Genomic DNA, 19015 nt, shown 5'->3' on the forward strand with positions numbered 1-19015 from the left:
GTACGGGAGGTTCATGTCCATCCTGTTACCGCTACTTAAATCAGCCGTTACATTATTCTCCCTATGAATATTGAATCAGTCAGTGTTGATTTCAAAGTGCAAAGTAAAATCTTAACATTTAAAACTCCTCGTTTCTTGAACTACAGTGAAGAGAAAAGAAATTTCAAGACATTTAGTGAAAAAAATAGAGTGTACTTTTTTTCATGTCTATGCTGTTACCAACCATTTTGATTAATTACACCAACAGTATGCTTGTAAAAAGTGCAAAAACGTGTTGGAAACCAAATTCACAATAGAAAAGCATAATCACTTCACCAAAGGGAGTAGTTATTTCACAGCAGCAATCAATAACGAAGAAATTTGTCTATCCTGTAATGTCTATCCTGTTACTAAGGTTGCTATGGTTACAGTAACAGGATAGACAATTGTAGACAAAAACGTCGTTAATTTTTTTATCTTAACATATAGGTGCAAAACGAATGAAATATTTCGTTTTTTGAATTCATCTTAAGGTTATAATGTCTTTAAAATCTTCTCGATTAAGCATTTGCAGGTGCAATACTGATATTGGTAACAGGATAGACTTTTATATAGTGATATATCAGAAAAGTACGTCCCTGTTACCAATGAAATACAGAGAAAAGTAAACTAACTTATGAGGGATTTACTTGATGTTGGGTTTATTTGAAAGGGTGAAAAAACGCCGAACAATATAAATTGCTATCTTAGACTTGCATTACTGGTGGTAATTTAAACAACCTTTGAAATCCAATTTTTAGAGGCATTTTTCAGTACAACCTGGAAAATTGACAAATAATCTATTATATTACAGAATGAATATACATAGAAGTTTATTCTCTTGAAAACCATCTAATTGGCTACGTAAAACAAGCTTAACATTTTATCTAAACCTTTTCTTAATAACACAAAATTTCTTTTGAAAATGGTAACAGGATAGACAACATATTGTACCACCGATTAAAAAATGTTTCAAGCCGATATTCTTGTATGACATCATTAAGATTGCATCTTTTAATATGTTGTTCTTAAAGTAATGTTTGTTTTGATTTGCTCATGTAGAGGGTTATTTGAATAAGTAACTTTTAATATTTTTTCAAAATTCGACATTTTTTGAAAATGACCCATATGATGTAGCCATGTGTACTAAAAGTGGCGTTAAACAACTTTGATCTTTGAATTTTGAAATTGAAAAAATGCTATGTAATAATAATAATCCAAAAGAGAACAAATGACACAAAATTAAACAGCTATAGGTCTCCGTACGACCCTCAACAACGTGCAAATGAAAATACATTATTGCGAATCAGTTTACTTTTAAGGTCTATATGCCATCCACATAATTGAAACATACATGACTCCACTCGTCTAAAATAAGACATCTCCGTAGCCTATAGTTATTAACTGCTATGACACAGTTTGTCTCTTTGTCATCATACCACATCTTATTGCTAAATAATCGTAATACATGAACATAAGGTTTAACATTAATGAACGGCATGTGTTCAATGCTTGTAATTGCATCTCAAGTTAGCACCGTGACAATATCTATTTTGTTGCAAGAAATACATAAAATATACCTGTAATCGTTTCTGTACACGTCATTTGAAGAGACAGAAAACGTCGAGGTGGTCAAATCTTGTTGGGAAAGATTTTCCTTTCCTGACATAGTTCGACTGCTACCAAATAAATTCCCGCCAAAAATCTGTTATTATTATCTGTAAAATAGATTCAATTGTTTATGCAAGTTTTAATATCATAGAATATACAGCAATTAATTGAGTAATAACAACATCTAGCTGCATTATTTAACTTTTTATGGACGTGGAATGGCAACTCATGCAGATGTGGCTCTTGCAGATCTTAACGCTTTTGATTTTATTTATGTTTTCCAGGCAACTTTTAGAACTAGTTTTGCTTTATATATTTTGTCATGTTTTCATGTGCTTATATTCTAGTGCATTGCCTGTGTGTCCTTGCACTTATATATATGAACATTGCTTATGCAATATAGCTGCCTTACTTTGTATGTCTAACGTGTATGTTTTATATATGTGTCTTAATATTGTACGATTGTGTTTTTAATGTCGACAAAAAGCTCTATGTACGAGCTTATGTTTGCAGTGATTATGTAACCCGACTTAAAATAAATTTTCTATTCTATTCTATTCTATAACGTGAACTCTCTGGTAGTAACAACCGTTAAGGGTGTTGATTTAACATGATTATTGTGTATTGAAATTATTCAAATAAATGATTATTTATGTCAAAAACTCTAACCACAGCGACATATACATGTACATATAATCTAAATGTATCATTAATAAACTATACAATAATGACATTGTACAAACTTTTTTAATGAGATAAGTATGTATATGATTGTCAAGCTGTTAATAAAATGATAAACTAAATAATGAGATGACAGGTATAATTGTTTAGCAGGTGCGATCAAAAGCCTCCAGGAAATAAGAGTTGATATGATTGTACCTCGCCATCTTATGATCAAATCACTGATAAAACGTTAAGATAAATACAAGCCGTTCCGATGGAATGTACATTTTTTGTAAACTATTATTGTGATATAACATATTAATGATCATTAATGTGATATAAAAGTAAACGTGTTTGTGCTAGACTATCACTAAAAGTTGGAATTGTATCGTGTTAGCTTACAAGGATAACAGTGCAAACAATCTTCTAATATTGTATGCTGACTCTTACCAGTGTTGCTCTTGCTTCTAATTGTCGCGTTATTCGCAAATAAAGAAAAAGTAACAAATTAAAAAATCCGACTAACCAACGAACTAAGGACCTCGTGTACTATAGGCGAGGGCAATATTGTGAGACTACTAACTAAATAAAGACAGTTGACTGACTGGTTAATGTATGCAAATAATGCAGAAAGAGAACAAATAAACAATATGTCGTGGCCTTTTATAATCTACTATACGGTATGATATTTTCTCATTGCTGAAAGCCGTACAGTTACCTATAATTGCTCACATTCACTTCATTTGAGCTTAGGTGGAAAGTTGTCTTATTGGCAATAATAATACCACATCTCCTTATTTTTATATAAATTCAATATAAAGATCTAAAAAATAAATCGTTTAGAATGAAGGGAGATAAATATTGTATTCAATGAATATTAGAAACTTCCTAAGTGCGATTTAGTGCTTTTTATGTGTTTAGATACTCGTCAATAATTGTCTTTGGCTTGTTTCTGTTTGTGCTGTTATTTTGCTGTCCTACTAGCATCGTCTTTTGTTCATATTATACACAGTACAAATTTGTTGTTCATGTTATAGTTTCACAGCGAGTATGTGAAGTTGTCCTAATATAAAACAAAAATCAAATGAGTCAAATATGAGACCAAATAACTTAGAATCTAGGATCTTTAGGTCACCTTTCGGCCTTCAACAATTAGAAAAACCCATACCCGTCGCCGATGACAGGCTTTTGAATATCAGGAAGTTTAAAAGTTTTAAAGAATTCAACCGTGAAACTAACGGCATGGTTTATGAACAAGACAAATATGACATACAGTAAAAAAAATATGCCAACTACTAAATTACATGCTTCAGACTAAGGACATGTTGAATGTGGGGCCACTAAGTATATCAGTGGGCGCAGATCACTCCGCCTGAGTCTCTAATGTATCTTTGATGAATGTGATACAAAGAAGTAGTTGCATGCACTAATTATATAAAATTAAAGAGCAAACAGCGTCTTTCAAATAAATTTAAATATCAAACTTTTAATTAAAGTACAAGTAATTTATCATTTGAATTTAAATAGGTAAATTCATTTTCCACTGCATTTATTTCATTCAACATCCATTTTCAAAAATCTTTAAATTTTTAGGTAAGTTCACTGTATTACATGTTATTTAAAGTGTGTACTTTAAAATTTCGAAAACATGATTTGTTGCGAGATTATAATATTTGCTTTAAATGCGTTTCATAATTAAATTCATTTTCAAAAACTTTTAATGTTTAGCACAGTATCGTACGATTTTTAAAGTGTGAATGTACTTTAAGGTTTCGAAAACAATGATTTTTACGAAATTACAATTGTTTTAAAATTAAAATTAAACTGCAGTTTCGAACGAATTTTTAAATTTTAGGTGTATCCCAAAAACATATAAGTAAAACAAGCTTGGCTATTGTTCTACAACGATGAAGCAATTTGTTGTCTGCCAATCTGTTAATACAACCAACAACCAAGGATAAGCCTGGTGGATATCTTAATCTTTAACAAACTATAGTACCTAAAATACAATTCTTTAAATTATATATGGAATACATTGGAGTACTTTTGCATACAGAAGATTGAATATTAATAAGGTATCGTTGTATCTAGGCTGCATGCAACACACACCCTCAATCATATAAATAAAAAATATAGCATGCATTTTCAGGACATATATATATATATATATATATATATTTGTCTTTTATAGCTTGCTGTTCGGTGTGAGCCAAGACCGTACTTTTACCTATAAAGCTTGGATGGAGAGTTGTCTCATCGGCACTCATGTCACATCTTCTTATATCTATCCGAGAAACCTATTATATTATAATTGGAACTTACTGTCTGCGTTGACCGAATTCATATCCACTGTGAAACATGAATTAAAGTTTATTTGTCAATACACATATTCCTTCAATTAATCATTCATCCAAATCTACCTTTGTTAATTTAGACAGTAAGCCTTGAAATGTATTATAACAATAAGGGACATTTTATGGTAAATATTGAATAATGGAGGGATGGCACAGTGACTTCTGACCCTTCTATTAACAATGTCATTATTCATAGGAAATTCCGTTTCTTAATAATAAAATAAACACAGAAAATGTTATACAAAAAACAAAACAAGGACATGTCTCCATTAACTTTTGTTGGTATATTAAAGGGATTAATAAAGACATAATTCTCATACATGTCGTTAATTGAGGAAGAAACATACATAACATTTTGTTTGCCATATATTGTTAGTTTCCGACCACTAAACTTACAAATCTTCACTAAACAGAGGGTGAGAATAACCTTACATATTTCCTCTTCCTCTTTCGAAACTTTCTGTCAATGTTTTTCAGACAAACTGTCCTAAGTAAATAAATGAGGAAGGATTCTGTACTAAAAACAATACACACTACAAACGTAAAACGTAAACAACAGGAAATAAGAGGTGTATGTAAATAAGACATTAACCCAACGATATATGTGATAAAAAAAATCGTTAGTTAGTCTTTAACAATTATTGTGGACTTAACTAGAAGATGAAGTATAGAAATGTGTATATACAATATGTCAAGCATGCAGCTTTAAAATAAATAAAAAAATAAGGAGATGTGGTATGATTGCCAATGAGACAACAATCCACCAAAGTTCAATTGAAGTGTACATAAGCAAAGGGCAACTGTTCGACCTTCAACAATGGAAGAAAACATTCATTGCTATAAAAGGCTCCGGCATGCAAAATTTATGAAACAAGAAACTTTGGAGAGTTGTCTCATTGGCAATCAAACCACATCTTCTTTTTTATATGTAATTTATAACAAAACAATTTACGAAAAAAACAAATGCGACAAACATGAACCAACGACCACCATTTAACTACTGGATCCAGACTTGAGACAGGCTTACAAAGAACATGGCGGGTATAAACATGTTTTGAGCGCACAACCCTTCCGTAACATGGGACAGTCTTGTAACAGTACACCATAGGAACAAACTATCAAAATCAGTTTAAAAAGCCTTATCTCTTCAGAGGGAAACAAATAGAAATATATCTAACAAAAATACAGAGTGCACGTGGAAGGGTACTTAAACATTCCCACAACAAAAGGACATCAAGTACAGATCTCAGTGGCGGGTCCAGAAATTTTCATAAGTGGGGGCCCACTGACTACCTAAGAGGGGGCCTGCTCCAGCCCCGCTTCACTGATTTCCTATATCAGCAACCAATTTTTCCTCAAAAAGGTCCACAAATCCGCCTCTGCACGTGAGAGTACTCGCTCGCAGTCATTGGAAGCTAGTTCAACGTCAATAACAACTAGTTATCGGCTCACATTCTAAAAAAAGTTAAATTTTACATCAACACAAAATTCGCCAAAAATATATATTAACTTGTTTTGTTAAGTTATATCTTTGTCTCTACTTAGTGTCCTTTCTTTTTAACTGGAAAAGGGTCAGGGTACAGGTGGCTTAACTATATATATATATGCGGCTTATTTTTGTTTAATTTGTTAATAAAATGTCTATCCGCCATAAAATATATTCATTGTATTTTTTCAATGCGTAAAATTTATGGCTCTGTAAACGTGATACTTATTTAAATAAGAATAATAGTTATTTACAAAGTAAACAAGCATATACTTATTCATCGTAGTAATTTATAGTGTAGTACATTTACAGGTACAAACGGTTAAAAAAAAGAAGAAAAATCTTTTGAATCTTTTTACGTTACTTTAATACTAACATCTTTTATATTATCTTATCAGTTTTATCTTTTTATGTTAATTTAGGAATAACATCTTTTATATTATACTATCAGTTTACTAAAAAGTTGTTATTGAACGAACACGTCGAGGGATAGTCGTTCAAAACTGTGTCCCTGTCTTAATACTGGTACACATGTAAACGTGCATGGTTTGTAGGAAGAAATATGTTATGAGCCCTGATTGGTACGTCAATATCGACAAACTGAGTGTGTTCTTTCATTCTAGTCACTAGTAAACAGTTTATTTTAAGATTTAACTGGACAACCTTATTCTGACTCTAGCGCAAGTAGTTGCTCTCAGTAAAATAATAGACCCGTCAAGACAATACAAAAGCACGAACAACTGGGTTGGGGATACATTGAGAACCGATAGTACAATAACAATTTTGCAAACCAAAGGTCATAAAATGTATGGTAGGATTACCATGCGCTCAACACATGCTTTGTTTTATCATATATCATATTTTCCGAATGTAAAAAGAAGTTGCATCGAATAAACTATTATCTACAAACTAATACTTTTCCATGGACATATCCAACCTCCTTTTTGTGCCCTTTATATAGGATTTTGACCACTGTTTGAGACTTCTCTTCAAAACGTGATATTATAAATTAATTCGGAATATACTGGCAAGTGAACATATAAAACATTTCCAAAAGACATAGTATTACCTTCAACAGCAATGTTTATTGAAACAAATCAAATTCAATGAAAAGAATACAATATATTTATATTCAAACTTTACAGTTTACTTTGCATTCAAATGTCGTTTTAGCCATATGATGCAATATATGCATATAAAGTATGATTTACATATTAGGTAACCCTCTGGCTGGTAAAAGGGTATAAATTACCTTTCACAATAACATAATGTGTAAATGAACACGCACATAAATTAGATATATTGATCTCCATATTGTTTATTAAGAAATACCGCTGTTGTAAATACTTTCAATTATACTATCTCTATTCAAATGTATATGTATACTCCGTGAAACTGACAAATAATGAATTACTGTTAAAAGATAACGATGAAATATGACCGTATTAGACAATACTACTATCTTTCTTCTTTATAAGAGATGTAAGGGCATAACGAATTACAATCATATGTCCATATGTCCTTGATTTAGTCCTGACAGACTGATAAATTCATGCACAAACACATGCAATCGAAAGTACTTTTGAATGTGTTTGTGCATGAATTTATCAGTCTGTCAGGACTAAATCAAGAACATATGAATATGATTGTAATTTTATATGCACTTTTTTACGTATGAATTCTAATATGTCAAAATAAATAACACAATTGTTTTTAAATTTTATTTCTTTAAACTTAATTTTAGTAACGTATTTACATCCGGTTTCAGCTACATTTCTATAAGACATATGTCTAACTTCTTAAATAAACAACAACAAAAATAACAAACAAATCGAGCATCGTTCGGGTGAAGCATTTAAAACATTACACAGCTTTAATAAAATTTATTTATCATGTGCATGTTGCGATTTTAGTAACATACATAATTTGAACTGCAGAAAAAAATCTAACGCACCTTGAGATAGGACACGAATCCACAAAATCATAAGGACTCTCGAGTTAAGATTAGTCAATGAATGTTTTGAACACCCGACAGGTGTCTTAAGGATGTTCGCTTGTCATGTTTTGGAATTTTAGTCAGATTTTTGGAATCCTCTGGTTTCATCCATTAGAATGCCTTATAAAAATTGCCAATTGACCCCCATTTTCCTTTTGATAATTTTTTTGCATGTATAATGATAAGCCATCTGTAAAAGTCTTATAACATTTTAATTTTTTTTTTATATAGTTTTTAAGAACTTAGACATGTCAGTGATTAAGCTATGAAAAGTCAAGAGAGAACATTTTCCCGCCAAAATTTCAATGGCTTATAACTCGAAAACAAAAACACATTGACCTAGATTTGTTTTACTCTTTTGATTCCTTTATTAATCCCCTATCAATATAAACTAGTGTTTTGAAAAGCTCATTATTTTGAAACTGAGACTGAGAAGCGAACTCTTTTAACAAAATAGCAACTTCGTCGTTTAGGGTCCTCAGAAAAATAGTTATGGCAGACCTGTCGTCAACATTAAAGTCCTCTCTTCCTCAGTTATAACTATGTCTTTATTAAGTTTGATTCGTCACAATCATGCTTTGATAACTAAAACAAGGGTTGTCTAGTGCAAAGCAAACTGAGCTTACGTTTGTACCTTTATGTTGTTGGTGGGGAGAGGTTGTAACCACTTTCAGAAGGAGTGGAAATTATGGTTTTATAGATAAGCATGATTGTGTTAATCCCTCGATTAATTTTGCTTTTGCTGGTCCGTACACTACATATGTGTCGTTAATTCCGTACGCAATAGTTGTTGCGTTTAGGCCGTACACCATGGTTGTTGCGTTCAGTCCGTAAACCATAGTTGTTGCGTTTCGTCCGTACACCATGGTTGTTGCGTTTAGTCCGTACACCATAGTTGTTGCGTTCAGTCCGTACACCATGGTTATTGCGTTTAGTCCGTACACTATAGTTGTTGCGTTTAGTCCGTACGCCATAGTTGTTGCGTTTAGTCCGCACACCATGGTTGTTGCGTTTAATCCGTACACCGTGTTTGTTGCGTTTAGTCCGTACACCATGGTTGTTGCGTTTGGTCCGTACACCATAGTTGTTGCGTTTAGTCCGTACACCGTGGTTGTTGCGTTTAGTTCGTACACCATAGATGTTGCGTGTAGTCCGTACACCCCATGGTTGTTACGTTTATGTCTATTTGACCCTTTCTTTTCACAGAGTTTTGGTATAATATTATTTGTATATATAAACAGCGTGGAAATTCGCCTTGAAGTCATATGGTTTTTTTGGAATCTTTAATACTAAAAGTAGTTTATATAACAATGGGGATATATAATGTCCAACTACAATGAATATTATGAATTATTCCATATTGGTATTATTTTAGAAGGTTTCTCTATATGAATTGGATTTTGAATAAAAAAGCATATTCACCTGAGAAAGTGTTATTCACCACGCTAAACGTCACGAGCTTTTACATGCAACGTTATAGTAAAATGTTTTATGTAAAATTTGTTTTGGTATAAGTTTGTCATTGAATATATTTTCTTCCGTCGGAATATGGAATAAATCAATTACTATCTTTTCTTTCGGTAATTAAGAGCAACATTTAAACTTAGGCAAGAGCAATAAGGTGGACTTTTAAACAAAACTTAAACTTAATTATCTCATGTAATCTTGGAGGGTAACCCGATCATGTTTCACATTTTAATATCCTTGGTCTTGCTTAATATGTAAGTACATATTCGGTGGTGAGTCTAAATCTGAGATGTCATGGAAGTCAAGGAAAGGAGGAAGGAATTTTGATGACGACAGTTGAAACAATCGGCGGAAAACATCCGTCGTCATTTGTGCGACAGATATGCCATACAGTCAACGAGCCCTTGTTTGAGACCTTAAGATGTTCGAAGGGGTGTCTTCAATTTGACAACTTAGAACCCTAGTGTTATGAAAATTCTGTAAGGAAATAAACTCATCATACTAGCTGAAACGCAAGCTATTGAATATCGTATCAACCGGGAGATATATATTACACTAGAAAACAACCGGGAGATATGAATATTACACTAGAAAACAACCGGGAGATATGAATATTACACTAGAAAACAACCGGGATAAAGTCATACTGAATATGAGGTACAATTACTCATTCAAAGTACTGTAGTTCCTCGTACTTGTTTTCTCTCGTGCTGTGGTCTTCGAATTTATTTAATTTGGACTCCGGTATCTTTGATATTACATTTCTTACCATTTGTATTACAATGAAATTAATTGAATAAATACATATATTTACCTGATCAAAAGACAGTAATTATATAGTATTTATCCCAGTATTGAAGAGTTATAGCACCACATGACCTTCATATAGATAACTACATCTTAACGCTATTCAGCCAACTTTTACATACATTTGTAAGTGTGCAAGCTTTTGCGTAATTTCGCTCTTTAAAAATGAGCATGATTATCTTCGGTTATATTCATGTTGAAATAACCATATTTAAGTTGACAAACGATGTCATATGTCAAATATATATGAGACAATATCTGAAAAAGTCTAGTTTTTGGCAATAAGAAAAAACCAAACAAAAATCTTTAGACCCGGTATTTTAATAGCACAAATCGAAGAACACATGCACATTGGGGATCTAGGAACTGTTGTCTGTAATTCAAATACTTGTTTAATAAGGAAACAATGGCAATTTAAAATATGGTACAAAAAAAATCCAGTTCTTTCCTGTTACCAAAGTGAATCAATTTTAAAAAGTTTCTAATGAGAATAAGGAATAAATTTAAGACACTATTTGTGGTTTACTAGTATATCCTGCAATAGTTTATCAAATGCCAATTATTGATTTTAGCATTTGCAATACAAATAGTTTAGAAATATACTTAAATATAGTCAGATATGTCGGTAACATGAAAGAATCTTGAGTAACAGGACAACGGTAACAGGACAGAGTTGGTAACAGAAAGGATTTTTCTGCTTTATTTTAAAGTTTAAGAAAAATAAATCATTCTAGATTGGTCACAATTGGAAGATAACATCAAACAATGTCATTTATCCTTTGAAACTGTATTTGCAAGATGAAAAATCTGCCCAGGTAATGAAAAATTCTAAAATAAATTCCTTTCTGTTACTATCTACTATACTAGAATTGCACAATGTTCTCTGCTGTTATCAAAAGCAAAAAACCTATTTTTTATTCAATATACTGTATATTATTTTGAAATTTATTTGATATGGGGGTGATAACTTATATTAAATGAAATGGTTGGCATATAGTATATAAACTGTTCGATTCTTAAGTGAAATTGTCTTGAACATCCTTCCTGTTACTGATGATCGTAATGCTGTTACTTTTGATCAGGTAACATGACAGAACGTAACAGAAAGGAATTACGCGATAGTTTTTGTCCTTTTTATCACATTAAATGTAAGTGTATTTCCTGTGACATATAACTTTTAAAAAGATGATATAAAAAACACACTTAATGGTGTGGTGCACACTTAAAAATATTCTCAGAAAGTGTAAAAAAGGCTATAACAGGATAGAACACCAATAAGTATTTTTCTATAAATTCTTACCTTGGATGGGCTTGAATTTTCAAACCTGGCCGCCTTTCCAACTATTTCTTTGTACTAATACATTCAGGGAATGATGCTCTTCACAATACATAATGGGAAAATAACTCTTGGTCTTGTAAACGTTTCCACAGGTAAAAAAAAAACAGTGGTAACAGGAGGGAAATCACCCCTGGGGACAAATTTTTTTCCTCTTATTATTTGCAAAATTTTATTACATGCTATAGTTATAATATAAAAAGACAAATTAGGGGCAAGTTTATTATATAATATATCATATATGTGAGAATCGGACGCCTGTTTAATTAATTTGTATATTATTTGAATGATTTAGTTTTCAAAAAAACACAGGGGACAACATGATTTTAGGGGGGTTGAACATTTAAATTACAATATTTTATTGGAAGAAATATAAGAATGAGTGTTTAATTGGCAGGCCATGGTGCATTATATAATTTAGTTTATACTTACACTTAAAATTTTCAAAAAAGATGGTTGAATAAAAAAATAATTGCTGGTGAAGTGCGGGACATGGAAATTAGACTTTTTCAGATATTGTCTCATATATATATTTCTCTAAGTCTTCGTCAATTTATCCCTTTCTGCACCCATTGCATAAAAAACAAATTTTAAAATCAACGTGTGGTTCGTTTGATCTCAGTACTTCATTGGTTAAAATCCGATTATGACGTCGAATTTTCTTACTTTCCTCTGAAATTCCTATTGTGACGGCATGAAAAAAGGCGACCATGCCTGATGACGTCACATAAAAAGAACACATCTTTTTGCAGATCATTCGAAAAGAAGGAATAAGTTTGCCTGCATAATGTTAGAAAATCATTAGAGAAACAGATTCCACCACCAAATCTCGTAATATCCCCTCTCGACAGTTAAATTTTAAATATTTAAAACGCCCGGGCAAGCCTCGCGTTTTAAATTTGAAAATTTAACTGTCTCGAGTGGATAAATATCGTATTACACTCGATGGTAGAATCTATATTTATCAGTCGGAAAATCGTTTATTTCTGTTCACCAACCGGTTATTCAACAACACTTTTATTTATATTTGTATGTAAAAGTTCGTCAATGTCCATACAGGTATCAATAAAAGTAAAGACGAAAATCTCCGTCAAAAATCAAGCAGTTTAACTAGCTAGTTGGACCGTGGTATATGTGGTTTTGAGTATATTTGTTCGTCTAAATATTTTATATATATAATTAAGTTTCTTTAACTATCGATTAAATTGCTTTTAATTATCATATGTATAACTTACGAAAGAAAGATGACCTGTCCATAAACGGCCTTGATATGGTTTTATATTTATTATTAACAAATGCGAATAAACAAAGTCGGGGTCAAAGGAATTAATTTACACAAAAGCAGTAACTGTTAGCACAGAAAAAAGACCTGATAACATTCTGTTTGGCCTATGGTCTTATCTGTTCATTGCTTTGATTTACGACTTTATATTATCCTGAATATATTCAGACCTATGTGTAATAGGTTCGTACTTACTCACTAAGGTTAATGTAAATGATGACATACTTGATACACACAATGAAATATATGTATTTTGGTCTTATCCAGCAAAAAGATATACTAGTATACGACCCCTTTTTTTATCAATTACAGATTAATAAAAGCGGACATAAGCAAATTGCGGACAAAAAACACCGCATCAGACGACCAAGAGGTGAACAGTTATCTTCTATAGAGGCTCATGTTATGTTGACTGTCGGGCTCAACTGTAGAATTAAATACATATGATAAAGGGGTCAGTTTATAGAATTACAGCAGCAGTAGATTTATATTAATTAGACTCTTTATCAGCCATTTAGTCCTAGCGCCTGGCGACGTCAAATCTGGAGTTAGCTTTTCAAAGTTACTCGTTTCAAATATCATAACAGATATATGACACCCTACGTAGATTGCGGCCGTTTTTAAATGACCAGTAAACATTAATGTATAGAAATTTTACTTTCCATTCAGACACTATTTTATGTCAAAGAATAGGTAATCTTGTCTCACTTGAGATACGATTGTAAATGCAGATTTTGTAATTTAGATTTCATTCATGATATTCACAACTTCGGGGTTAAGAGAAATACAAAAGTACAAACATACTGTGAAGGACTCTATCAATTGTCATATTTACAAGTAAAATATTTGATTTTTTTTAAATATATTGTCAAAATAAGAAAGAGAAAAATTACAGTGAAACCTGATTAAACCGAATCCTGCATAAACAGAAAACCTGTATAAACCAAACATGTTCTTAAGCACCTTCACATCCAATTGTATGCGTTATGAACCTGATAAAACCGAACATCGGCCAAAACCGAACAAAGTCTTAAGTCCCGAAGAGGTTTGGTTTAAACCGGTTTCACTGTATATTGATTTATTGATTATGTTCTGTCAAACTGTGTTGTTTGAATGAGGCACTAATCAACTTGTGATTTGGTAATTTCTTTAAGGTTATTGCCCAATACTTCCCTATACACAAAGAGATTTCTTTCTAAGCTAACCACAATAAAGTGAAGCTACACCATATGAATCATCCTTTCTAACAAAGGGTACTTGTATCAGGTTAATACAAAGGTAATGTAGGAGAAATTCCCATTGAAAATGTAAGTGATAATGGTGTTTAACATCAGGGAAATTAAATTATTTTGATGTAACAAAAATTTAATGTAGGAGAAATTCCCATTGAAAATTTTAGTGATAATAGCGTATGACATCAGGGAATATACACTGATTATTTCGATGTAACCAACATATGTAATAAACCGTCATCTTCGCTTTAGGATAATTTAGGAGCGAAAAATAAAGTTTTATTTCGTACAAGACAAATTGTATTGGAAGAAAGTGAACATGCATATGGTCTTTCTGTAATAGAATATAATGACAAAATGTGAAGCAATGCTACTGAAAAGAGTGCATGTTCACCTCTAGATATAGTTTGGTTATATCAAATACGTAATGGGCGTCAAGTTGGTTACCTATTCCCTATTCCCTATTCGTTACCTATTCCCTATTCCCTATTCCCTATTCGTTGCCTATTCGTTACCTATTCCCTATTCCCTATTCGTTGCCTATTCGTTACCTATTCCCTATTCCCTATTCGTTACCTATTCGTTACCTATTCCCTATTCCCTATTCAAATACGTATATATGTGTCGTTAGGGTGTTAGGTTGCTTTCCCATTGACAAACATCCCGTACCTGCCTTTATCTAGATTACAGATTACAAAAAATAAGCACAATCACAAACAAAATTTAAAAATATACCACATCCGATTATGCAAAATGTAAAATCACAAATAATAGATTAATTTATTACTAGTAACATGATAAAATCATCGTTTGAAACCATGCCGTTCTTCATTCAAATATTGGTGATTGCATTTTAGATTTCTTTTTACACAGTAATGCATGTCAGAATACGTACAACCAGATGCGATTTTATACAACGCACAGAAGAAGGTTTACTTCCATCCTTTTTACCAGACAATTGAATGTCATTTTACATGATCAAAAACAGGACGAAAAAAGCAACAGGTCTTTATTTGAAAAAAAAATTTCAGATTAATGTAATATAAAACACTTTCAGAGAGGTCTGAAAGTCTACTTTGAAAATATGTGATAATTTGGTGACAAATGTAACATATCAATGCCATTTAATACAATATCTTATTGCATTTCAATGTAGTACTAGCATGGATAAACAAAAACAAAATATTTCACAACAATATACATACATATTTGAAAAACAATAACATTTCTAAAATTGCTTTTAACCCGTTAATAAAACACCTGTGGTGTGTGATGATATATATATATATATATGCTATAAGTATAAGGTTTATTTAAGAATTGAATGCTTCTTTTTTGTAACTTCATTGGCGGTGTAAAAGCGTTGACCGAAGTAAATTTTGTATGAAGCGCTTCGTTCTAAAAATACGAGTTTACAACCCTATGAAGTTACAAAAAGAAGCATTCAATACTAACAATTACATTTTATATATAGCCAGGATCATGAAAACACTTTTTTTATCATGTTTTTATTTAATTAACATGTGCACTTTATTGTGGGACCTCGTGTCATTATCAATGATAACTTTTATTGTGTAATGAAAATGTTTAAGGAATAACGCGAGATCTCAGTTTTTCCAATCAGAATAACTTATTATAATGAAGCATACTTTAATCTAATTATTGTCAATTACGAAGTAGTATGTCATCATATTTATTCAAGATCAACTGTAACCAATTGAATTAGCTATCTTTTAACTGTTCCCGTATCAGCAGGACAATTGCAATGTCTCATTTGAACTGTTGCTCTTTCAATTGTATATTGACACTGTTTCAACTACGCAGCAAATTTTTTATGTACTTAGTGAGGTTATCTTTCCTAAAACATTAAACAAAGTGATGCTACTTAGTTCAAAGTCCTTCGCTACTAAAAGATGTTTTCCTCCTCCTTTTTTATCTCTTGAAAAAGTTAAATGTTATATTGCCTACTGATGATGTTTACTTTATGGTGCTTTCGCTTTTAATGCTCTTTGGTATTTGGTATTTGATTTGCTGCGTTTCCGGCGGGTTTATTTAATGTCTGTATAAGATGAGACTTTGAGGTTTTTTTTAAGGAGTTCCGTTTTAAACGTATTCCTGGTTTTGTGCATACAACAGGTCGTAACATTTCCCGTTTGAATTGAATTACAGTTGTCATTTTGGGGTCTTTTATAGCTATGCGGTATTGGCTTTACTAATTGTACGGTGACCTGTATTTGTTAATTTCTTTGTCATTTGGTCTTTGCTGGAGAGTTGTTACATTGGCAATCATACCACATCAACAACGATGTTTGTACAAATCTGCACTCAAAAAATGTTAGAACAAATACGCGCCTTAGATGGTACGTGTGAAAAGATCATTATCATTTTACGAAATAACGCAAATAACGCAAACATTTGTTATTTCTTGTTTTATGACTTGGAAGTTTTATAACGGTTGGTTGTGGTCAAACTAAAAAAAAATTATTATAACGCTAGATTGATATACTAGTGTATGCTTTACTACTGAACGGGTGTAAACGTCGAAGAGGAGGATAAATGGTTGACCCGTGTTGAGAGAGAGCCATATCTTTTGCACGTATAAGACACCCTTGTAGATTTCGAAAAAGAGCAGGCTAATGCCGCTTCAAGGTACCACTCGCACCCGCAAAGTGAGAGGGATTAATATAAGTTTCAATAACTTGTTTCCCAATCCACTACAAATAAATTTGTTTAAACTAAACTATGGTTGCGGTTTAAGGTGGCACGGTAGTATTCCCTGGCCCATAAGGGATAATGATAGCCTTTTTAGAATTTTCACCACTTTCTAACACTGCAAAAAATTCTAAATTCACAGTTAACTGAAGTACTTTCATTTTACTATTCAGAAATGAATTTAAATATGTATCTAAATTCTGGAATGCAAATACTACCGTGCCACCTTAATATTTTTCCTTCCGAAAACGGCCATGCATCTAAACTAGCTTATGTTTTGTGCAGAATGAGATAATGTTTGGATCGTTTCACATGTATAATATTACTATGACCCATTATTGTACTATTACGATATACAAAAGTCATGTAAATATTAGATGTTAAGATCCTATTGTCATTTTTGCCTTAAACATTTTATGCAAATTTGTTTGCACAAATAAATATTTTCTATTCTCTATAAAGTAATAGAATATCGCCTTAGCGTATGTATCAATTCTCGGTCACCGTAATCACCTCGCTGCAAGATATTCTGGTCACACTCTTTACAGATTCTGTGTCATGACATATTTGTCTAATTATTTTACTAATATTTCAATTACGATATTAGATAAATAGTAAATATATATCGCATGCTGAATTAATGCTCTTTAATAATGGAAAAATAAGACGCGTGTACCTGCGACACAGTGTTTAATTTTATACAAATTTACTCGGTTCGTTCTTTCTCTTTTCCTCCCAAAAGTATAAAATATTCAAAAGCTTCTGGTAGAATTATAAAAAACAAAAACAGATTTAACATGAAAAACATTCAAAAAATGCATTATTCTAATTAAAGAATGTTTTTCTAATCATTGCACTAGTTTTTTAAGCAGTTTAAAATGTTCTTATTAAACACAAATGGATTAAAAGCTTTAACAATAACATAAAATATCTACTATCATTTAAAACAGTACTTCGACCTACCTCTAGGTGAACTGAATCCGTGTAAAAGGTGTTATCAAAATGTTTTCGTAACGTCCCACCCTCAAATTTAAATACTATACTTAACGCTGCTGGTATCATGTTACTTTACATTAACAAAATCAGGGTTCATTAAAAGTTAAGGATACTTTTGTGTGCAAAATGAACTGTTAGCTTTTTTCTTTCCATTTTATTGAATCACATTTTGATTTTGATAATAATCTCAATTATCTATCGTATTACATTAATGGCTTGACTGAGTGTTAATATAGATACCGGTCATTCATTCACACAAATAATACAATCATATATTTAATGATCTTTTCTTATGCAGTAAGGGACGGACACCTGTGCGTGTGTTGTTTTGTAATATCAGTTTAAATTAAAATATTTCACATTATGAGGCGGAAGTCAATTGAAGAAAGCAATATCTACAAACAGGCCATGCCATGTTAAAGTTTGTTTCCCAATATCTTCAAACAGGCCATGTCATGTTAGGGTTTGTTCCCCAATATCTACATGCAGGCCATGTCATGTTAGAGTGTACTCCAAAATGTCTTCAAACAGGCCATGTCATGTTAGGTTTTGTTCCCCAATATCTACATACAGGCTATGTCATGTTAGAGTGTGTTCCCCAATGTCTTCAAACAGGCCATGTCATGGTTGGGTTTGTTCGCCAATATCTACATACAGGCTATGTCATGTTAGAGTGTGTTCCTCAATGTCTACAAATAGGCCATGTCATGTTAGGGTTTGTTCCCCTATATCTTCAAATAGGCCATGTCATGTTAGGGTGTGTTCCCCAATATCTACAAATAGGCCATGTCATGTTAGGGTTTGTTCCCCAATGTCTACAAACAGGCCATGTCATATTAGAGTGTGTTCCTCAATAGCTTCAAATAGGCCATGCCATGTTAGGGTTTGTTCCTAAATATCTACATACAGCTGACCATGTCATTTTAGAGTGTGTTTCCCAATGTCTTCAAACAGGCCATGTCATGTTAGGGTTTGTTCGCCAATATCTACATACAGGCCATGTCATGTTAGAGTGTGTTCCCCAATATCTACAAATAGGCCATGTCATGTTAGGG

At 32.1% G+C, this 19015-nt stretch overlaps 1 protein-coding gene across 1 annotated transcript in view; it reads right to left on the reverse strand.

Moving 5' to 3' along the window:
- Positions 1-18006, reverse strand: part of LOC143057078 (neprilysin-1-like) — a 45203-nt gene extending 27197 nt beyond the window's left edge. The window contains exons 1-2 of the mRNA XM_076230309.1: positions 17928-18006; positions 1599-1736 (exon numbers count right to left, since the gene is read on the reverse strand). Coding sequence (XP_076086424.1) covers positions 1599-1687 — 89 coding nt within the window. The 5' untranslated portion in view covers positions 1688-1736; positions 17928-18006. The remainder of the gene's footprint in view (positions 1-1598; positions 1737-17927) is intronic.
- Between the last annotated feature and the right edge of the window lie 1009 nt (positions 18007-19015).

This window comes from Mytilus galloprovincialis, chromosome 13 (genome assembly GCF_965363235.1).
Source record: "Mytilus galloprovincialis chromosome 13, xbMytGall1.hap1.1, whole genome shotgun sequence".
In the NCBI taxonomy this organism is placed as follows: Eukaryota; Metazoa; Mollusca; class Bivalvia; order Mytilida; family Mytilidae; genus Mytilus; species Mytilus galloprovincialis.